The sequence below is a fragment of the Fukomys damarensis genome, unplaced genomic scaffold (genome assembly GCF_012274545.1).
Source record: "Fukomys damarensis isolate Sample0158 unplaced genomic scaffold, DMR_v1.0_HiC HiC_scaffold_20, whole genome shotgun sequence".
Taxonomy (NCBI): Eukaryota; Metazoa; Chordata; class Mammalia; order Rodentia; family Bathyergidae; genus Fukomys; species Fukomys damarensis.
In genome coordinates, this window is record NW_022900932.1 from 7,687,057 (window position 1) to 7,710,184 (window position 23,128).

General features: G+C 54.0%; 1 protein-coding gene and 2 long non-coding RNA genes across 3 annotated transcripts in view; 2 read left to right on the forward strand and 1 right to left on the reverse strand.

The window, feature by feature from the left end:
• Positions 1-3,845: 3,845 nt before the first annotated feature.
• On the forward strand, positions 3,846-10,705 carry LOC104866829. The gene is made up of 4 exons (XR_781581.2): positions 3,846-4,092; positions 4,194-4,274; positions 4,473-4,595; positions 10,303-10,705. It is a non-coding gene; the product is annotated as an uncharacterized LOC104866829 (long non-coding RNA).
• A 440-nt stretch (positions 10,706-11,145) lies between these two features.
• On the forward strand, positions 11,146-16,579 carry LOC117287051. The gene is made up of 3 exons (XR_004518225.1): positions 11,146-11,355; positions 11,625-11,769; positions 16,516-16,579. It is a non-coding gene; the product is annotated as an uncharacterized LOC117287051 (long non-coding RNA).
• The window catches only part of Treml2 (triggering receptor expressed on myeloid cells like 2), a 7,294-nt gene continuing 341 nt past the window's right edge, over positions 16,176-23,128 (reverse strand). The window contains exons 2-5 of the mRNA XM_033766433.1: positions 20,922-21,269; positions 17,422-17,800; positions 16,493-16,599; positions 16,176-16,319 (exon numbers count right to left, since the gene is read on the reverse strand). Coding sequence (XP_033622324.1) covers positions 16,225-16,319; positions 16,493-16,599; positions 17,422-17,800; positions 20,922-21,269 — 929 coding nt within the window. The 3' untranslated portion in view covers positions 16,176-16,224. The remainder of the gene's footprint in view (positions 16,320-16,492; positions 16,600-17,421; positions 17,801-20,921; positions 21,270-23,128) is intronic.

A 23,128-nucleotide genomic window follows, 5' to 3' on the forward strand; every position in this document is an offset into this window, starting at 1 on the left:
CAGGCCACCGCCGCTGAGCTAAATCCCCAGCCCTGTCACCACTTTTAGATCCTTTGTCCCCACTCTGGCCAACCTGAGCATCCAGGGGGCGTGGGAATCCTGTCAGGACCACGGCCAGCGCCCACGGAGCTGGCGCTGGGACAAGGTGAGCGGAACCTCTGGTATGGGAACAGGCCTCTCTAAAGTGGGGTGACTCAAACCCTACCAGGACCCAGCACTGGCCACGCCTGGGACATTGGTGTGGAGAGGACGGATGGTGGTGACCACAGTCATTGTCGGGGCCACCACCCACAACCGCTGCCTTCCGCAGGTGTCGTTCCTAATAAATGGCCAACTGAGACCCCCTCTTCCCAGCTCCCTCTCTGATCCTGCCTTGCTTGGATCACCTTCCTGGATCCATACCTCTGTCCTCGAGTCCCGGCTTCTGCCTCTCTGACTCCTCCCCATCCTCTCCCTTCTCCCCACCCCTCTCTGTATTTGTAGCTCTGTTTTCTGACACATCTAGGTCCAGTCCGCTCCTAACAGCCCGTGCTCTGTAAGTTGAGAATCGAAGTTCTTGTTCTGGGCAGGACGGCTCCCGGGGCTGCGTGTGTGTGTGTGTGTGTGTGTGTGTGTGTGTGTGTGAGTGTGTGTGTGTGTGTTGGGCTTAATAGGTCACAGGCAGACAGGTCTCGGGCCAGGCTGGCACAGAACACAGGCAATGAGACACCCTTGGGTTCCAAAGCCAGTGTAGGTGCTGTGGGCATCGGAGCTGAGGCAGAAGCACAGATATCTTCTCCTGCCTCCCAGTGGGTGAGAACTGGTCACATTCTGGCCAGGGTCAGGCAGGATGTCCCACCTGGGTGTGGCAGCGAAGGGTGGAGACAGGAAAGCTCTGTGAAACAGCAACTATAAATACAGGACACAGACTGTGGCTTCTTACAGGTCTTATTCTACGCGGTGCGATCAAACTGTGCTGTGAATGTTTAAATTTCTTTAATGTATTACAACAAAAAATGCATTGCCACAAATCCCCCTCAGAATACTTCCCTTCCCACTTTCTGAAGTAGTTCTGGAAGTCCTTTTTCATGAGTGTCTTTGCTGGGTGAGATGAAAAACTGCAGCGTCGGCGGCTGCCCAGTGCCCTCCAACCATAAAACCACGATGCTCTGCCCTCATCAACCTTATTCAGCAGATCTGGCACCGTGCAACTTCTGGCTCTTCCCCAAAGTCAAAATGACCCAGAAAGCAAAATGTTTTGAATTGATTCACGACATCAAGACAGCAACTGAAGACACCACAAAAGAGAAGTCAAATGTATTAGAATTTTTTAACTTACTTTAACTTCACGGTACTTTTTGATCACGTTGCGTGTATGCGGCCGAGGGCAAGTTTTCTAACTCTCTAAGACTGGCTTCAATGTCTGGTTTGCTTAAAGAATAAAGCAGCAAATATTGTCTTCTTCCTTCATATTTCTCGCCAAACTCCGCTTCTTCCAAGTACTTCCTCGTCCGTTTTCCTCATCTCATAGGACCCTTCCCTTACCGATAATCCTGCTTCCTTCCCTGGGTCTTCTCATGTCTCCCCTCTGCTCCCCTCCACCCACACCTAGGGCCCCTTCTCAAGGACACGATCTCCTCTGTCTGGGACCTGTCCTGCTCCCCGACTCTGTTCGGAGTCTACCTCGCTCACTTCTTTCCTGGTTTTTTCCTATTTTTTATCATGCAGAACTTTAAATAGATGCAAAAGTAGACAGAGTAGTATAAATCTCATCCATCTTCGACAATGTAGCGATAAAATGTGGTACGTTGTGTCCGTTCACAGCCCATCTTCAACAATGTATCGATTTCCAGCCACTCGTGCCTAATCTACTCCCTCTTTCACATAGTATTTTGAAGCAGAAATACTAGGTGAAGCAAATCCCATTCATCCTATCATCTCATCTATAACTATTTCTGCTAAAGCAATTTTTAAAAAAAGTAAAATAAAACTCCAAGAATTTCCAATCGTTTCAACAATGCCATTTTTTTTCTGGCACTGGGAATCGAACTCAAGACCTTGTGCTTGCCAGGCAGGTGTGGTGCCACTGAACTAAATTCCTGGCCCCTGTCTTATGTATTTTATGGGTTTAAAAAGAATGGATCAAGGGCCAGGGATTTAGCTCAGTGGTTCTGCCACCTGCCTCACAAGCACAGGGTCCCGGGTTTGATCCCCGGTACCAAACAAACAGATCGAAATAAGTCTTCAGATACAGTTGGCTAATATGTACGTCTTGTTGATTTTAGTCTGTAGAGTCCCCCTCCCCCACCCTTTTCCTCCCTTACAATTTTTTTTGTTTGTTTGTTAAACCAGATTGTTTGTCCTGTAGAATTTCCTATGGCATGGCGTTTGCTGATTCATCCTCACAGTGTTGCTTAACTCTTTCCCCTGTCCTATGCATTTTCTATAAATTGATGCTTAGCTACGGAAACTTTGTAGATTTTTGGGAAGGGAGAATATTTCATAGGTGGTGGTTTATTCTTCCAGCAGGACATGCCTGATGTGGGCTGGGGGATTCTTTATGTGAGTTCAGTAACACTTTTCAATTGTGATTGATTAGATTTTCATGTTTGGTATAATTTATGAATGAATGATTTAAACAGACTTGATACATTTCAATGCATTGTAGTTTCCCTCTGGTAAGACAAGACATTGCAATTGTAGCTTGTATATTTCTTACTAGACCAAGGTCGTTGGTTTCTCAAGGATCTCTGGTTTCTATTTAGAAAAAAAAATGGTATTTCAAGATCACAATGTGGCCCTGTGGGTGCTCATTGGTACTGGGTATCATTGTACCTAGGGTTTTTTTTTTATGGACAACAGTATAAGCTATGAAGAATAATTCTTCAAGAGTTTATCTGCTACTTCCGACACAAAATCAGTACTATGCGTTCAGCTATTATTTAACATCTTTTATCTTGAATTATCTAATGCTTAGAATTCCACCTCAAAATGGTAGAATCAGAGTATCATATAATTATTCTTTTGCTTTATCTCATATTGGATTCAAAAGTCACGGGACAATAAGACCAATGCTTCCACCCACAATATACTTACTGAAAAATGTTAAATTTTTATTTGACTTTTTTTTTTTTTTTTTGGTTTTTTTTGATGAAATAGTTGAGTAGATTTTTAACTCTGATCTGGAAAGAAGGCCAAAATTTGCAGTAGGTTTTCTGAGAAAGTCATATCATCAGTTTTTAAAAACCCTGACCTCATTTGAATATTTTTTTTGTCTAAAAAACCTAACAAATTGATTGATTTGCAGCGTTTTACTTGGAGTTAGTTGCCTTAATCACTTAAGCAAGTGAACCACAGTGATAAATTGTCCCCTGTTCCTGGTTCATGATCTCCTCAGAAATGGAGACACACACTTGTTTGATAGAGATATAAAAGAGTGTGCCACCACACCTGGCTGTTTTACTTATTTTTAATTCTTAGGTTTATCATATTAGGAACATACAATTAAAATTACTATACACAGCTCTTCCTCTCTGTGTGAGGCCACCAACTTGATACATAACTGGATTCAGGTATTTCTTTCTTTCTTTCTTTTGTCTTTTTGGGGGACAGGGGATGACTTTTGTGATATCGTGATGTAAGAAGAAATACACTTCAGATTCTTAATACAGAGCTTCTCCTCTCCTTGTGGGAGGGCTGTGCCACAGAGCACCTAAGAACTTTGCAACTTTCCAAATGGGTGGTTCTGACACAGAGCTCCAAACTCTCTGGCATTTCCTGGGTAACAGAAGCCTGTCATTCTAAGGCACTTCCCATTGGTGAGCTGATAGCCTCCTCCGGAAGGGGGCTGGTTGCCTGGGGAACCAACCACACGTCAGCTCCGCCCTCAACTCGGGGAGGTAGAGAGGGACCGAAGATTGATTGAGTTGCTCACCAAAGGTCAATTCTGCATCCACAGTGAAGACTCCGCAGTGGCCCAGGAGGGCAGAGTCAGAGGATGCAGAACCAGGAAGGTGCAGGTGCCTTGTTCCCCTCCCCACCTGCCTTGAGCTCTCCGTCTCCCATCAGGCTCCTGATCTGTATTCTTCACAGAATCCGGTAGAATAAATCCAGGTAAAGTGTCTCTCCCTAAGTTCTTTGAGCCTCTCTGTAGAAAACCAGTCGACACCAAGGCAGCGTCTTGAGAACTTTCAATTTATGTCTCGCTCTTCCAGAGCACAGGTGGGGATCTGGACCCGTGGGGGCAGCTCTGTGGGCCTGAGCCCTCCACCCGCGGGGTCCAATGGCGCCTCCAGGTAGGATCTCACCCGACTGACTTGTATCGTAGGACACACAGCTGGGGTCTGGTGGAGAATTGCTGGGGGTGGGGGGGCACCCATTCCAGTGACCAGAGAGGTATTCTATGGTGAGTATTGAGCAATGAAAATGGGAAAATGGGGTTTTTCCTAACTTAGATGGCCTGTTATTTGTGCTCTACTATTTCTTCTATACAGCTACACCCTAAAAGTCATGAGTGGCCTCCTTCTCCTCCTCCCGCGGCTCACTGCAGCGTTGAGACTCTGGTTGGAGTAAATTGAGGGTCTCCTTTCCCTCCTCCCTTGGAGCCCTGAAGGAGGGTGAGAATTTCTGCCGCTTGGGGCGCGAGCCACCCAGAAGGTGGCGCTGTTTCCCCGGGACGCCCAGGTCCCAGTTTGGTCACTAAGGGCTTTAACCTCAGCGCATGCGTACTCAGGATTTTTTTTAAAGTCGCCAAGGTCATCCTAACCCTTGTCTCACCGAGGAGCCCTCTCAAACGTACATTTTGGGGGGATGTCAGTGGGATCTCTGGAGCTATAATTTGAGCCCGGATTAAAAAGCGAAAATAGTCCTTAAGGCTGATCAGTTGCTGTGAAATTAACTGATTCTCCAAGACTCTTAAGCAGCTTTTTAAAAATAGCTATTTAGAAAAATTAAAAGACCTGTATATTGAAATTATGACTCCAGGCATAAGAGCACTTATACAGTATGTGACCGAGGCCTGTGATATCGATAGATACGTGGTAGATACTTCTTGTGCAGTCAAAATACCACACCTGCGTTCCACAGGGAACTGCTCCCGGGCCACCTGACACACTCAGGGTCAGAATGTCTGTTATGTTGACTGCACAGAGTGTGTTGATGAGGTTTAAAAACCTTTTTTTTCTTCTTCTTTTTTTCTTAGTACACATTCATAGCACACAATGTCAACATCCCTTGTGGGGATTGGTCCTTCACACAACACATCTTCATTCCTTTACCCGTCCCTGACCCCTCCCTCTGTCCCTGACCCCTCCAGTGCCACATTTATGACCTTATGGGAAAGAGAAAAAACAAATTCACTCTAAAGAGGTCGAAGTTGTTCCTGACTCCATCGTTTGAAACATATGCACAATGCGTGTCCCGTTCCTCTACGTGCTGAACGATTAGAAGGTCATCGTGCATTAGTGTCGGGCTAAGTGAATACTGTGTGTTAGTCAGGTGGGCAGATGCACTAACAGGCAAGGCGTTACATCGTTACCTAGGGATTGGAGATGTAATCGGTCCAGGTAACTGACGTTCACAGAAATTAAATATCTTGTCTAGAATCACGCAGCCAGTAAAAGTTGGAACTTGGATTTAGACCTTGGCAGTATTGGCTGCAGATGTAGATTTCAACAATTTTATTAGCAGTAGAATCTTCCTCCACCCCTCTGCTCTTAGTTCCCCAGAGATGCTCACTGTTTGTATTTTGGAGTTTGTTCATGTGGATATTTTTTCTGTGGCTACACACACACACACACACACACACACACACACACACACACACACACAGATGAGCTCATGCCAAACACGTTATTATTTTGATTTTCACATTTCACTTAATACATCTGGGATCTCTTTCCCTATTGACAGGTGTGCTTTTACTTTATTCTTTATAATATCTGTATAGAATGGTATAGTATAGCATGTTACTGAATCAGCTCCCATCCAATAATATTATGAGTTGGCTCTTGCAAATTTCGATAAACAGGCCATACTTGGTTTTATTAAAGTATTTGGGGAAAATATACTACCAGCATGGATTTTTTTCCACAGGACACTAATATCTTTTAAGACACTAAGGTGCTGTGGAGTACTGGGAAGTGAATCTGAATAGTCCAGAAGACGTGGTACACTTACTCCCTGTAGCTTGTGATCTGATTCTTTTGTGTTCCAAGCTTCCTGTCATGTAACCAACTTCATCCTGAATCAGTGTCCTGCCCCAGACTCTCACGCCATCACCACGCCCTCAAATGTCTCAATTCCTGGCCTGTAAGAGCGAAAACACCAGGGGCCGGCGAGGTCTGGGGTCTCACATTTTCACCCCCGAGGCCCACCTTGTTGATTTCTAAGTTTCTGGCTGAGGAGACCCATCTCTTGCAGAGGAGACACCGTGTACCTCCTGGTGAGAAGGCAACAGGCTCAAGATCCGGGAAAAATTGGCTTGAGGATTGGGTTGGGAGATAGGAGATGTTGGCTGACGGCGAGGTAAATGTGGACCTGGGGAAACACAAACTTGTGTGTTTCCGTGAAGGGCAGGGTAACGTGTTTAGGTGTTTTGATGACTTCTTCTTGGTACCAGCCAGAATTTTCTAGACTGAAACTGCCCCCAAAACAGGATCACCACGTAGCCTGGCCTGCGATAGCGTAGACACAGGAGGTCACCGTGGGAGGGTCACAGAGCAAGGGGCTGCGAGGAATCCAGCAGGGATTCCCAAGGAAAGGAAGATCAGTCGGAGAGGAGGCAAGAAAGGTGGAGGGAGAAGGCAGATGAGTGTCTGGCCCCTGGGGAGGCTCCCTAAGGACTGAGTTTATAATAACAGCTCTTCTCTCAAAATGTCTCGACTCTTGTCCATTTTTACCTATACGCGAACCGGAAATGCTTTGTCCTTTCTACTGAGGTGAAGGAGCTGGGTACAATTCCTGGACGCGAGTCCTTCGTCACTGCACACTGTGCGCACTTCCGCTCCTTGGCCGTGGCTCGCCCCGCCCATTCCCGGTGTCCCCTTTTGAACCAAAGTTTTCCACGTTCTTAGTGTCAAACCCGTTACACCGTTTACCTTGACGTGTTCGTGCTTCTGATGTCGTAAGGACATTTGCATTTTTGTCTAAACGTTTTACTGTTTGGCTACTCACACACGGGTAGGTTTGCAACCCATGTGGGATTCATGTGTGTGGGAAACACGCGGCAGGACTGTAACTGTGTTTGCCCCCATAAGGACAGACAGCTGTGTCAGCCGTGTAATGGTTCCGATCTCTGTCCCCTGCCCTGTCAAGCGTCACACATACATTCTAGGGTGGCACAGTGATTATTACTGCTTAGTGTAAGTCTGGTTTCTGTGGCCTTGTTCCCCAAATCTGTCTGGGCCGTTTGGTTTGATTTTTTGCATAACAAACTATCATAAGACCTAATCGCTTGAAACAACCCCTGAGAGGTAGAATCGAGGAGTTAATGGCTCAGATCTTTACATAGCATATCACGTGCACTCCACTCTGCAGACCTGGGGGTGCTGCTCACAGAGGTCTCAAACCTGCTGGGACCCCAAGGGCCAAGGCAGCTCCCCTCCCTCCTCTTCCTCAGGCACCTCCTCTATGGGCCCTGGTCGCATGGTGCTTGGGGAACTGAGTTAGGAAGGAGTAGGAGAGGTCCCGGCTCTGGAAAGGGGCTTCTGGGCCTTTGGGGGCAGCATAGCAGCCCTGTCCCTGGGGCAGGCATAAAGAGGGAAGGAGGGCCCTAAGTCCTCTTACCACTGGTTACTGGGGAATCTCTGCCTGTAAATGTCCAAGCTCAGTCCCCACAGAGACTCTGTCTCACAAAAGTCACCCGCTCCACATCCTCTCTGGACCCTGGGTTATCATTAGTCACACATCTACCCCACACACACACACACAGATCCTCAGGGCACTGGGACCAGAAGCACAGTGCTTGCCCCTTCAGAGCCTGGGATCGACCATTTGCTAGCTGTGTAACCTTGGGAAATTACCTAGCCTCTCTGTGCCTCTATTTCTCCATCTGTAAAATGGAAAATGAAGTTCCAGCCAGGCCTCAGTCTGGCCCAAACTATCACTCCGTCTCCCCATCTCGTTGGCTTCCTAGAATTAATCTCTGTGTCCTCAGCCCTGGGCCGGGCCCTTGGCTGGCAGAGGTGCCTTGAATGCTTATTTCTGAATACTGATCATTCAGCCCCAGGAGCACAGCGGAGTCTTTATGGTTTTGTCACCCTGGCATGGCTCTCGGTGCTGCAGGAAGCCCAGGGTGAGGGGCGTCTGGTAAAGATGAAGACGGGACTGCCGCGGTGGAGAGTCCTGAAGGGCCAGGGAGGTCGGGCCAGAGTCACCACCCTCTAGCAGTCCGCTCTGGCTTGCAGGAGGAGGGGACCCCACGCAGCACAGGGCGGAGACCCCAGGAGCCAGGACAGCGCTGACAGCATTCCACTCCCTCCCTGTGCCCACCTCCCCTATGCCAAGTGCCCGGCCCTGAATGCAGGAACAGCCTCTGTCTCCTTGGGCTGGGCAGGAGGCTTCCTCGAGCCTGCGCTATGTGGTGGGGGTGCAGGTGGCAAAGGGGACGAGTCTCCATGGAGGGAGCTATGTGCACGGCCACAGGGAGGGACGCTTCCTGCCCACCCTGCCTGGCCAAAGCAGGAGCTCCAGGAGACTCCCAGGTGGCAGTCAGCACCCACGGCCCGGCCTTCCTCCTGGCCGGTGGTGATAATCCGTGGCTGACGAGTCCAAACCAGAAGGCCAGGCAGGAGAGGAGCCGGGTGGGGCCGAAGCCCAGCCTGGCTTCCAGGCCTCAGAGGCGGCAACAGAGGGACTTGCATAATTGGCCAGGTGCTTATACTCAGGCCAGGGAGGACGTGACAGCCACTGAGGGAGGGGAGAATGGGCCCCTGTCCTGTTGGGCTCTGTCTTGGTAGCATCTCGCAGAAGCAAGGCCCAGAAATCCTCTGCTGTGCCCAAGGCTCCTGCTCCCCTCTGGCTCTGTCCTCCCTCCCTGCAGGAGGACCTGGATCCTGACCAGCCTGGCCTCCTCCGACGGATGAAGTCACCTCACTGGGGTACAGTAACTTTGTACCCGCTGCCTGGCGAACTCTCCCCTTAGTTCCTAGGCTCCCCATTGAGGGAGGCCAGCGCAGAGGGCCAGGGACCGTGTCCAGCAATGCTGGCGTATTCCACAGACAGGAGGGGGACAGGGGAGCGTGGCTGTGGGAGCAGGTGGGGTCCTTGGCGCCAGAGTGGTTTGGGTGGGTGAGTGAGGCGTCGTGGATGGTCCCCGAGTCCTGGTGAGAGACGACCTGCTGATCAAAGTCCTGAGAACCAAAGCAGACGGACAGATGTCCAGGGCATAGGCCACGGCTGCGGTGGTCAGCGGCGCTTAGGGTGTGCGACAAGGTAAGGGCCCCGCACACCTCTGGGAACGGGGTCTGGAAAAGCTGTTCTCCCCAGCAGGAAGCTTGTCTAGGGACCATGCTGTGGGCTGAGTGTTTGACCCGAGCGATTAGCCAACCTTGTGCCAACTTCTCCCTCAGATTGGCATTGGGAAATACGGGAAAGGAGCTGCAGAAATAGGCAGCGGGGCTGCAGGGGCACAGCAGTCGCAAGATGTGTCAAGATTTGGGGGAAACAGAAACTGCAAGTGGGTGCAGACTGGGGAACTGAAACAGCATGCGGACACACACTGCAGGCCCCTGTGAACCCGGAGGGGCCGTCGCTTCTCACAGTGGCCTCCTCCTTCTGGGCTGGAAGATCCTCTTAGGTGTGGGAGCTGCTCTTACCTGCAGGGAGTCAAGTTAGGGGTGGGACACCCTCAGATCTTTCCTTACCTGTCCTATGCCTTTTCTACTCCCTGTCCTTTGACCCGCAGTCGCCCTTTTCCTTTCCCTCACATGGAGGAAGACAAAATTGTAAAATGAAAACATTTGTTTAAAATGCCATTGATGGGAAAAGTCTTCACATAAACTCATCCTGACGTCCTTAACCGTAAAGATGGCTTTGAAGTCTGTGGCCCAGAGTGGTCCCCGTCCCCACACACCTAACTGTAGTCAGTGGCCGCAGAGGTAGCTGGCATTGGCGATCTGACCTCGAGCCTCTGCTGGGGATCACGGTCCCCTCTGAGGACTGACTGATAAAATGGGCATGATAACCCTTGTCCTTGTACTCCTGGCCACCCAGGCTCACCTCGGGGTTCCTGGCTTCCTGCCTCTCCTGGGGTCCCCAGTCACCTGGGCCAGAGCTGGTCTCTGTCCCTTCCCCCTTCTGACTGTGGTCCTTGCTTTCCTCCAGCCCTCTTGGAGCCTCTGTACCTTCCTGGCCACCACCCTTCAACCAGCTGCTCCTCCCCAGCCCTTCTCTGTGACATTCAGGGCCCTCGGGGCAAATTTCCAAGAGATCCTGCCTAAGTCTTGGATTGGAGGTTTAGACCTTCAATCCCAGCACTCTGGGCGGCTGCGGGCCAACGATGGAACCCAGCAAATAACCCAGGTTATTTAATAACCATTTTTTTTTAAAGACTGGGGTATAGCGCAGTGCTAAGGTGTCAGGTTCAATCCCTAGTATTGCAAAGAAAAAAGTGTCTCAAGTCAAAGCAAAGACAAAAGTAGACATTCCTGTGCCCTCGAAGACCCCGAAGGAAGGTGTCTGGGTGGCAGGCCCAGAAGGAAGAGGGGTGGTTCCAGCAATATTTCTCAGCTCAGCAGATCACTACCACCTGCTTTCTGGCTTCTTTGTTTGGTTGGTTTAATTTGGTTTGTTTTATTTGTTTTTGAAACAAGGTCTTGCTATGTAGTCCAGGTTGGTCTTGAACTCACTAGGTAGCCTGGACTGTGTTAATCCTCCTGCCTCAGCCTCCTGGAAGCTGGGGTTACAGGCATGTTGTCACCATGCCCAGCTTTGTGGCTTTATCCCTTGACAAGGAATAGTTCACAAGAGCCCAGGGTTCAAGGTCTGAGGGGATGGTGGGTAGAGAGAGGGTCAGGTCAGACAAAGGCTAGGACCTGGAGAAATCAGGCAGTGCTGGGAAGAAATCAGGCTGAGGGTTTAGTGACTAGACCATGCGCTTACCTAGACCACTGAGGTGTGGCCTTGTGCCTGTCCTGGCTTGGTCGCCCAAATCCACACTACTGATCCTCACAGCAACTGGGAAGGTAGGGCTCATGAGGTGGGGTGTCCAGGTCCCCCTGAGCCCACCTGGCAAGGTCTGGGGCATTTGTGCTCCTGGCCTCCAACGAGAAAAGGCCACCCACTGTGCCCAACATCCAACAATGCAGAGTGGCATCCCAGGACAAAGAAACTCACTGGCTCCAGGTGTCTGCAGGGACGAGAGCAGCACATCCTGATGTAAGTTGGGGGGCTACTGATCCCCTTTTGCAGATGTGAAAACTGAGGCAGGAAAATGGACCTGAGGTGACCCATCTACCCCCCACTCCATCCCCTGAGAGCTGGGGGCGATGCAGGGGAGGGGCCAGCCTACCTGTCAGCCGCAGGGCTGGTGCCAGAGGCTGGGGCTGCAACCCTCGTGGTCCTCTGTGCACTGCTGGCGTTGGGAGGGGCTGGAGCTGTAAGACATGACAGTAAGTGTGTTTCCACCTGTTCCTCCCATACGACAGGGCTCCCACCTCCAGTCCTGGACAACCGGAGCCTACTCCCGGCCCTGGAGGGCACTGTGGACTGGACACTGAGCTCAGTCTTGGGCAAAGGATGACCTGTATGGCCTGGGCCTGGGAGATGCTCCTGAAGCTCTGAACATCACAGGTAAATGCAGGGAACCGGCCACCTCTCGGAAAGAATACACGGGGGCCTCCGAGCTGGAGGGACCCCAACCTTGCCATTCCAAAGCTTAAAGGCCCCACTGTTAGGGGCGGGTCCCCCATGCCTGAGGCTGCCATACCCCGAGTCTCAGATCTGCCTCCTTGCCCAGCTGACCTTCCCCCAGGTGCTCTGTGGTCCCCTATCTGCACAATGGACCCCACAGTCCTTGAAGGAAGGTAAAGGAGCCCAGGAATGGACCCCAGAGCTTTCTAAGCAGATGGAAGGGGACTGTTGGTGGCCACACAAGTGTCAGACGCCTGTGATGTGGAAGAAAGGACGGGAAGTGGCTGGTTCTGTCCTTAGCCAGCGGGTGGCCTCCAGCCTCAGTCTTCACCCCAGAGAGGGCTGGAGGGGAGGCTCTCTAGGGTCCCCTACCATCCCCAGTTCTGGCACCTGCCAATTCAGGTAAGCTGAGAACCATGTATAAGACGGAGGAAAACTCACCTTGAGACCCCACCAGGCTCACGATTTTGGGAATGTGGATCTGCCGATCTTCAGAGAGTCCATACCCATAGAATCCCGCGTCTTGTATGCTGAGCCCAGTCACGCTGGCCGTGAGGCTGTTAGATCTAGGATCATCCCAGATGAAACATCATGGATCCCACGTCTGGAGGCTGGTCACTAGTACGTTACACATATTCGCTGACGTTTTCCCGCTCCCGATGTTTGCTATTGATCCGAACAGGCTGCAGCTGCACCCCACAACGAGTGTCTCACCCTCCAGTCTCCGCAACACCGTGTCCTGGGTCCAGGAGCCTGGAGATACATGCTCAGGTCAGGGAGCCCCCAACTTCCATGCAGAGCTAGGAGGTGGGGCCTCCCGCTTTGGGAAGCAACCACCACCGTGGTGACACTCAGGACGCACCCCAGAACCGTGCGGCTGGGTTCCCAGCCTGCCCTTCACATAGCCCCACACAAACTGTGCTCCATCGGCCCCGCAAATCCCTCTGCTCCCCACTTCTCCTTGCCCCGGTCCCTGCTCGTCGTCCAAGTCCAGGGGCACCAGCAGCGCAGGGGTCAACAGGCCTGTGGCCTCCCAGGCCATGGGTCCTGTTCTGAAGCCCCAAGAAGAGGGAGCAGGAGCTGGGTGGGATTCGGCCCAGCCACCCCAGGCCTTTAGGATGCGTTGCCAAGGACAGCAGAGGCCTCCGTGGCCTAGCAGGAAGCTGAGGACGGAGAGGCCCCAGCTGCAGACCCCAGCTCTCGGTCTGCAGAGGCCCCGTCTGGGCCTCAGCCTCCCCACACTTCTCCAAGCCACCTCCCTCCCCGTGGGGTGTGACAGAGAAGCCCAGAAAGTGGAGGAAACCATGGTGAAACCTCTTCCCCTCCTACGCCTCGGGCTACCACTTGCCCAGCTCAGAGCTCCTCCCCCACACCCGCCCTGAGCATGGGGTGGCAGAGCTGGGGGACCTGGGAGGTCTAACAAGGACCCAGAGGCCCCCCACCCCCCTCTGGTGCCCAGGGATCAGAAGCCTGGTGCCCAGAACAGTTCCCCAGGGACCGGAGGGGACGGAACAGGTGAAAGGAGCTGGACAGTCCCTTCCAGGGAGGCTCCCAGGGGAAGAGAGCCAGAGTGAGGAAGGGGCAGGGAGATGGGGACAGAGGGCAGGACAGCAGCGCGGGGAGGAGGAGGAGCCGCACCTGCCCCGTGGACCCAGCAGAAAGGCTGCACTAATCAACAACAAAATAATAAAATAATGGGGTGTGTGCTGCAGTCAGGGTTTGCCACGGAATAGATTTAATACAGGACACGCAATTTATAGGGTTATTTAAAATAGTCACCCAAAATGTCAAATGCAGAGGTGTGCCTGGATCCCATGGCGACACCCCCCAAAAGGCCAGCCGGAGGCCTAGTGCCCCCCGGCAATGTCCCATGCAAGTCCGTCTCCAGGGTCTTCACAGAGAAGACCCAGCCCAGGGGCCAGTGGTGGAAGCTAGAAAGTCTGGGCCAGAGAGGCACAGGGTCTGTGCCATCAGGCTGCGGGATCTGCCCTGGAGCCAGGAAGCGACCCTCACGGCGAAGGCAGAGCTCCCCTGAAGCACGCAGCAGCCATCCTGGGGACAGCGAGGACCTGAGCTCCCTGATGAGAACAGCCGAGTTTCATATCAGGGAAGCCAGCTTCCTCGAGATTGTCCAGAAAAATCAACAGCATCGCCATCCCCCGACCCAGTTCTCCTTATACACAACAATCCTCAGGGTCTTCCACGCCCAGTCTACGTGTTCCACGTGGACCGTTGCGTTAGCTAATGCACCACAGGGAGATATGGAGAATCGGTGTCCTGGGCTGTTCGTCCCGATGGATGAATGACTGAAACAATGGGGAAAAAAATCCCTGTAGAAACAACCACAGTGCCGGGCATGATGGCGCACACCTATAGTCCCAGCACTCTGGGAGGCTGAGGCAGGAGGATCTCAAGTTTGAGTCCAGTCTGGGCGAATTGGTGAGTTAGCACCACCCTGTCTTGAAATAAAAAGTAAAAAAAAAAAGGGCGTGTAAGTGTGTTTCGTGGCAGCTTGGACCGCAGGGACCAGGGATCTGGGACAGAGAAGGCCAGGGCAGGAGAAGGGGCTGGAGGTGAGGCTTCCCAGGACAGGCCAAGTTGGACACCCCATTTCCATGAGGCAGCCCTTCGGGGTTGGCAGGTGGCTTCTGCCCCTACCCAGCATTGGGCAAGAGGCTCGTGTCCCGAAGGAGGGGCTGGCGGCAAGTGTGGCGGTGTCCACCACCCCTCAGAGCCGTGAACCCGCTGTGGCCTGGCTGCCCCTGGCTTCCACCAAGGCTGAGCTGTATGGGAGCAACTGATCCGCACACATCCTTGGCCTCAGACATGATACTGAGGGGTTGCAAAGCTCATCTCAGCCGGCTACAGTGGTACAGGCCTGTAATATCAGCACTCCGGGAGGCTGAGGCAGGAGGATTGCAAGTTTGAGCCCAGCCTGGGCAACTTAGCAACTTGGAGAGACCCTGACTGAAGATAAAAATAAATGAATAAATAAACAAAAAGGGGTTGTCCATGCGACAGCCCTGGGTCCTGGGTCCAGCCCCACCAGAGCTCACCTTCATCCTCCTCTAGATGCAATGGGTCAGAGAGGGACAGCGACGTGAGACAGTCACGCTGTGCCACGCTTGGAACCCAGGCCTCTATTTCAGTGTCGTCACCCACCTCTGTACCTTCACTCCTCCCAAGGGACCCTCACTAGAGGGACCCCAGCGTCCGTGTAGCCAGGAGACGGAGGATAGAGGACGAAGAACCAGAGTCCTCAGGTCTCAAATGCAAAAGGGGAGAAGCAGCACACGGAACAGCAGTCGGGGGACAGTAATGGCAGGGCACCGACATCACCGTGCTTTTCATTGTCTTCCGGAAACAGTCTGAGAGGTAGGAACTGCGGGCCCCTCTCACAAGGAAAATGAGGCCCAGGTAGGGTAGTGAGTTATTCAGGATCACAGTGACGACTGGGCCCCATCCCTGACTCCTCCTGCGAGGCGGGCCCTCCTGGTTACACTCCGGCAGTGGCCCTCAGCGTAGTGCTTGCTGGCCGGAAGTGGATGTCCACGTGTTTGTGTGTCTCTGTCCTGGGACCAGGGCTGTCAGTGGCACAGCCCAAGTCTTCCCTCTACTGCCCCCTCCTGGACATAGGGAAGAGGGCGTCCTCCTGGCAGTGCCCCCCCCCGTTTGCTGCCTGCCCACCCAGTAGCACCCACGTCAGCTGCCCACCAAGGCCTACTCAGTGTCACCTCCTGACCACGATGCTTGCTCTCCCGTCCTGAGGTCCTTGGCCCAGGGCTGAGGGCAGAAATGTCATATTGTCCCCAGGTGCAGGGTGATGGCCCCTCTCTGGGGAGGAACCTGGTCAGCAGTCTGGATGGTAGAGGTTGAGACTGGGCCAGAAGGGGCAGGCAGGTGGCAGCTGCAGGGCCACTGGAACCTGGCCAGAAGCTGCCGGGGTCCCGTTTCCTCGAGGCTGTGGTCGTCTCCAGGTTGTCGGTCACTGTGTCCCAAGTGGGTCTTCTCTCCCGAGGGACAGTCCATGGCTGGGGGTCAGGGCAACCCACTCTTTCTCTGACCCAAGCTTGGCCTCCCCACCAGGGTCTGCGGGCCAGGTGAGGGACCCTGCCAGAGTCTGCTGGGCCCCAGTGCCCTGAGGAGCTCAGACCTGGCACCAGGGCACAGGAACACTGGGGAGCAGCGCCCCAACGTCAGCCACCACAGAGGCAGGGCAGTGGTCGGTGGCAGCAGGGAGCAAGGGCTCTGCAGGCTTCCGGGTTGGAGTGACCAGCAGGTGTGCCAGGCAGGGCATCAGCTGCCCCTGGGGGGGTCCCCTCCCCTCGGGCCAGTCCCTGGTGCTCAGTCCTCTCTGGAGCCTCCTGTGTCTCCCCAAGAAGCTCCCTGGTGTCGTTAACTGGTCTCAAACCAAGCAGGCTTCAAAAGGGCCTCCGGTCTTCTTGCTGGGGGCCTCCAGGGTCTGGCAGAGTCGCTGCCCAGGCTGTAGCCTATAAGAGACAGAGATGGGCCACGCCTGACACACTGTGCCCAGTGCCCCATCCAGCCCTGCCCCTCGCTGGCCCTGCCTCGGTCCCCCCACTCGAGGTTCCTCGAGGTCCTCTGCCGGGCACAGACCCAGGAACACCCCCACGGGGACCCGGGTCACGGCGGCCCTACTCACTTCCCCTGTGTTTCTTCTTCCAGAACCTGTAGACCACAGCCAACATGACAGGCACGGGGAGCAGGGCCAGCAGCACCACCAGCGCCGTGAGGTGGGGCTCCCGCAGCCTGGGGCAGGAATGGAGGTGAGTGCCAGGCCCCAGTCCCACACAGAACCCGTGCTCCACGGTGCCCCAGACCCATCCATCCTCAGGACAAGGACACTGCAGACCCCACGGCGACTGCAGAGATTCTGGCCTCCTCAGTGCCCGAGGACATCGCCTGGCCCTTGTGCTCTGTGGCGGGTGCTGCAGGTACCACTGACAATGCCACCTGCAGCGCTGCCACAGGCACAGGGTGCCCAAGCGAGTCCCGGGACACAGATGGACAGGACCCCCGCACATGTGTACACACGCGTGCATACACGCACACACACACACACACGTGCTAACACCCTCTTGTGAAACTGGGGGCCTTTCCTTGTCACTGCAGGGGTTGGCATGTCTGTCCCGGGGCCCTCACCCCTCAGGGCTTCGGGGACCCACTGGGGTGAACGGCTCCCTGCCCTGCCCACCTCTGCACCCTCTTTCTCATGAGCCAGGTAAGATGTCAGTTCTTGTCCCAGAGTGGGCTTCTGGGGGACCCGAAAGTAGAGTGTCCTCATTTCCTACTTCCCAATCTCAGCCCTCCTTCAGGCCCCTCTACCTGCAGTCCCACTGAGTTCCCAGGGAGCAAAAGGGGAAGGTTGGAGAGGTCAGAGGAAGGTCAAGGAAAGGTCAAGGGAGGTCAGGAGAAGGTCAGGAGCTCAAGAAAGAGTTGGAAAAGGTCGGGAGAGGTCGGGGGGAGGTCAGGGGAGTTCTGGGGAGGATCAGATACCAGAGCTCCTCCTTGAGGTCTGTTCCAGCCCCAGGAGCTCGGGCCACGCCTGGAGCCACGTCCCCCAGCAGGTACCTGGTGGAGGGTAGTTGGTCACGGCACCTTCTCGAGGTGGGAACGCTGCTGCTGGGCTTGGTGGAGATGGACACTGGACTGCTGGTGTCTCTGGGAGTCAATGTCACTGGCTGGAGCCCCATGGTTCTCCTGGGCCCCACGGTGGTGGCGATACCAGTGAGGCTGGATCCTGTCACAGAGGTTGGCCTGGGGGTCCCCAAGGTAGCTGAAGGCCTGAGGCTGGCCCAGATGAGGGGCCCAGGTGTGAATGGAGCCACACCAGAGGTGAAGGGGGCATCAGGGCCTGAGGTAGGGGCTGGGCCTGTCGTGAAGACAGGTCTACTCTTGAGGTCCTTGTCAGCCAGGTGTGTGAGGCGGGCAGTCCTCTGAGTCACGGCACCTGAGGGGCAGAGAGAGAGGGAGGTCAGACTGACTCAGGCCAGGCAACCACATGGGGTCCACACAGGTGGAGCCCGTCCTCCTTGACCCTGGGCCCCAGCTTCGGCCCTAGGACTTGGGTGACCAGGTGCAATGTCAGGTGGGGAAGAGGAAGCAGAGTAATGGAGGGTGATGGTCACATTCTCTTCAGCCTCTCTCCTGCAAGACTGCTCCTAGCCAACCTACAAATCCCAGATAGGGCCCTGACAAGGACAGACAGGCAAGAAGAAGTCAAGCAAAGCCCACCAAGGGAACGTGCACATCGGCAGTGGTGCCCAGGTTCGGGCCTTGTGGCCTGGGATCCATCTGAAGAGGTCCAGAGAGCCAATCATGCTGTGGCAAGTTCTGGGAGGAAGGGTCCTATGGCCTAATAAAAGAGGCCAGGGGCAAAGGACCTGCAGGAATCCACCTTTCCAGAACCCTCTACCCCTCTTCAGGCAGCTTTCTGCTCTGCTTTTTTCCCCTTTGCAAATAAAGTGTCTTCCTTGCTTAAAAACTCCATCCCTCTAATTCATTACCGGTGCTGAGTTTGGATCCCAGCTAGCTGCATGGACCCGACAACAGGGAGACATCAAGGGTCCCACATTCCAGAGGAAACCAAACAGCTGGGAGGTCAAATGCCTTCCGTGGGGGGCTTCACAACACACCCGTGGCCTGTCCTCCATCAACCCGGCTCTTTACCACCCCGTCTTCCTGAAGCCTGGAGTCTGGACGGTGGCGGAGAGAGGGGTTGGAGGAGCTGCAAGGACTCCGTCTGGGGTGGGAGGGTCTGAGACCTCAGTGGGAGTCGAGACCACTGGAGGGAGGCTGTTGCCCTCCGACGGCACAGAAAGGACCCTTTTCTAGGGACCAGTGTCCGCTCTGCAGGGTGGCGGAGCTCAAGCCGTGTGGGGTGGGGGCTGGCGCAGAACAAGCAGCATTGCTGAAGATGGGGTTGGCAAGAGAGGCCGGAACCACGTTATACTCAGCAGTGAGGACACCTCCAAAGATCCCTCCAAAGACCCCACATTGGTGCCTTGGGAGCCAGCACCCAGGCATCCAGCCAGAACGGTCTTGCGAAGCGTTGGCGGAAAAACACCGACAGCCCACGCAAATCACTACACCACATTGCTGTGCTCCTCTCCCTCATTCCTGCTGCAAGGGACCCCAAAAGAGGAATCCCACATTCCCGGGTGAAAGGGGCTCGGCCAGGCTCCGTCTTCACCAGTTCAAGTACCTGGACCTTGAAATACTCCGCTATTCAAGGCAGAGAGGCAGAGCAATGGATTGCTGGAAGTTTAATTTGAGACTGGGCTGAGGATTGAGTTGCTAGCACCTGCAAAGGTCTGCGAAGGTGGAATCGCCCCAGATTACCCCGAAATGGTGGGCAGTGACATCTCACAAGCAGTGGGAGAGATGAGGAGAGGAAAAACGAAGCCTCTGTGTGCTGGTGTCCCTACAGGTAAAGAGCTCGATGAAGTGGCCTCTGACTTCCTCCTGGGGTCAAATCAGAACGGGAGAGGGGCAGGTTGAGATTGGACTCTTCCAGCTGAGTGAGGCATCTTCCATGGCTCAGACCCAACAGGAGGCAGAACTCAGTGGGTCAGCAGAGAGGGAAGAGTTGGTCGTAAATGTCGTGAAAGTGGATGTTTCCAAGCTCCCCGCCCCTTCCTCTCTGCTAACTATGGGGAACCTCGAAGCTCAGTTCTTGGCCCTTCTCTATCTTTTTTCTATGCTCAAGGGAGAGTTTTATGTCCCCTTGATTTCTAAAAACAGCTTTATGGAAACGCAACTCACATCCCATACCATACACCTATTAACAGTATACAATCCAATAGTTTTTAGTACATGCGCAGAGTTAGACCACCATCGTTACAGTGGATTTTAGAACATTTTCTTCATCTCAGAGAGCAACCCATCACTCCAACCCCTTTCCTTCCCTGAGCCCCAGACAGCCACCAGTACCTCCTTTCACCAAGCCCTCAACTTCGGACACTGCCTTTGAGCCGCGGAGAGCCACACCCAGCCGGGACCTCTCTCTCCAGACTCCAGGCAGAGCTCAACCTCCCACTCCGTTCCTCCACTTGAGGCTCAAGACACATTTGAAACTCATCCTGACAAAAGAGAGCTCTCGATTTTTCCCTCCAAACTCTGTCCTCTTTGGGGTCTACCCTACCTGTCAACCTGCTGCCTCCTGCTGAACTCTCACTTTCACCTGAGCAAACCCTGCCCGGCTCGGAGCCTGAAGGTCTGGTAACTGTGGCTTGAGTGCAGCCACCTCTCCCTCCGGTGCCCACATCCCACCCCGAGCCCCCGCCGCATGCAGCCAGACACCCCATGATCTCCCTGCCCCTCCTCTCCACAGCGGCCGTTACCATCTTAAAACACCAACACCGCACCCGCCCTATATGCTCTCTGATAGCTTCCTGTTGTACTTAGAAGAAATCCCAAACTCTGGATCATGGAATTCAGGGCTGATCCTCGAACTTCCAACCTCAAAGCCTGAAAACAGCAGCCAGTACCTTGACATCTACTGTCATCCGCCTTCCTTGCTCCCCTAACCCAAGTGCCCCACATGCAGCATGGACCAGCCCCAGCCTTCCTTATGCAGCTCCTCCTCAGGGCCTTTGCTCCCTCCAAGCACCCAGCTTTCAGAGGATGAAGGACTGTCATCACTCAGGGCTCTGCTGAGTTACTTTCTGGTTCATCACACTTTCTTCTCTCGAGAACACTGATGTTACTGGCAGTGATTGGCCTGGATGATGTGTTATTGCCTGCCTTCTCCCCAAGGGAGAACTTGTGGTTGATTTGGATTCCTTGAGCCTAGAACAGTGCCTGGAGTATCACACAGAGGCTCGATGAATGCCTGTTGAATGGAGGACTGAATAAAAGAGTCCTGAGGGGCCGAGGATTTCGCTCAGTGGCACCACGCCTGCCTTACAAGCACAAGGTCCTGGGTTCGATCCCCAGTATCACACCAAAAAAATCCTGTCTCAAAAAAAAAGAGTCCTGAGTTCAAATCTCCCTTCCACCACCCAGGAGGTCTGTGACCCTCACACAGTCAGGACACCCACGGCCATTCCAGGGCCCGCAGGCCAGCTCACCTGGAGACACCTCCAGCAGGAAGCCCTCCAGGGGGTAGAGGGCCCTGGAGGTGTTGCGCATGCACCAATAGCGGCCTGCATCCTGCTGCTTGAGGTTCACCATGGTGACGGTGATCACCTTGGCCTGGACATCGTCCTGCATCCGATACCTCGGCCCCTTCACCCAGTGCCGGGGGAACCTGGTCTCGCACTTCCTCTTGTTGATCTTGCACCACACCTTGCCTTCCACCTGGTTCTGGCGGCTCTGGTAGGAACACTGCACGGACAGCGTCTCCCCTTCGTGGAGCCGGACTCTCTTGTACGCTCTCAGGGCGGGCGGACCTGGGTAGTCAGGGCTTGCTGAGCCATCTGGGGAGAGAGGAGGAGGAAGGGAGGCATCTGCAGACCCCATGCACAGACCAAGCGACAGGGAGTGAGGACCACCCCGCTGTCCTGGGGTGCATGCTCCCAGGGGGAAGCTCAGCTCTGCCCACCAGGACCACCCATGTGGAGACTGGCACAGCTTCCAGGGGCCCCCCTCTAAGGCAGGAAGCTTAGCCCTGCCACACCTCTCTCTGTGGGCCACACTCGCTTTGCTTGTGGTACTTTCAGGACCTCTGGGATTCCCGGTCTTGTGGGAGAGACTCAGGTCCTGTTCCCAGTAAGACAGATGTCCAAGTCATTACGTGCTGGAATTTCAGTACGCACACGGCTTCCACAGATACAAAAGTCCAATATTTGAAAAAATGAGTAGTCACTTATTTCCCAAACGAGTCCGCCACAGTCATCTTTGTTCTGGGGGTCGAATTCAGAGCCTCGTGCCTGCTGGCCAAGGGCTGTACCACTGAGCTGCACCCCATGCCCCGCCTGTAGTCATCTTTTATTCATGGTACTAGGGAAAGGATCCCACAGCTCTACACAGCCCAGGCAAACACTCTACTACTGAGCTCTATCCCAAGCCCCTTTGATTTGATTTGACCTTTTGAGATAGGATCTCATTGAGTTGCCGGGGCCTGCCCCAAACCTGCAATCCTCCTGCTACAGCCTCCTGAGTAGCGGGGATGACAGGAGTGCACCACTGAGCCTGGCTTTATCGTCTCTCTGTTTTCAATAGCAAACTACCTCAGTTCAGTCTCGGTGGTGTTTAATGTTAAAATAGTCAAAGTTACATAAAAGCCATATGTTGAGCATACTCAGACACATGAACTGCCCAGGAAGAGTGAACCAAAAGATTCCACAGCCGTTCACTTCTCTACGCTGAGCACCACGCCTTTAACAATGTCACCCCAGAGTCCTCTACACACACAGAGGCCCTGTGCGGTAGACTAGAGGAGAGAACACAGGTTCTGGAGTCAGAAGTAACCCCGGGCTAAAGCCTGGTCCCACCACTCCACAGCAAGAGCAGATCACCTGGCCCCTCTCTTTCTCTGTCTGTCACACAGGATGATGCACCCACGACAGTGCCTTGAACACAGTAGGTGCTCAGTGTGTGCACATTTCCTTTTCCCAAAAGCAAGTTGCTCCAGTTTTCCCAGTGGAGCCAAAAGCAGCCAAATCAAGGGCCCAGAAGCCCAGAGATCTGCCCTAGCTCCCAACCCAGCTGCCGCTGCTACTGTGGCTCTCAGCAAGGGAACACTCTACCGTCTTTGTCACTTGGTTCCTGGCAACAGAACAAAATGACCCAACTCAATGATTTGATGGGCGAACCCGGGGTTTCTTATCCCAGGAGCGATAGACACCTACTGTCCTTGGCTGACCTTGGGAAGGGTCCCTTTGCAGGTAGAGGGTGGGTTGCCACCCCTACCGTGCCCAGAGCTGAACAGGAAGGGGTAAGCTGGTTGCCATGGCAGCAAAGGAGGCAAGCATGGGTGAGGCCCCATTCAGAGAGCCATTGTGGGGAGGGAAAGGTCTTCAGCAATTGGGTCCCTCCAGAACAGGGTCAGGGACCAGACGTGGCATCGGCCTCCCAGGAGAAACTGAGTTCCAAGGAGCAGTTGCCCACTACTGTGCCTCCTGTCAGAACCAGTCAGAGCTTTCCTGACAGCACAGGCTGTCTCTGTAAGGAAACCAAGACTCCCTCTTCCGGCTCTGTCACAGCCTAGCAAACAAAGGGCCAATACGGTGCGTGGCTCCGGCCTGGTGGGCTGTGCCTGGGGCAGGTGCCAGGGTAGCACGCTCTCCCTGCTAGGTGAGCCCAATCTCCTCCTCCTCCTCTTCCTCCTCCTCCT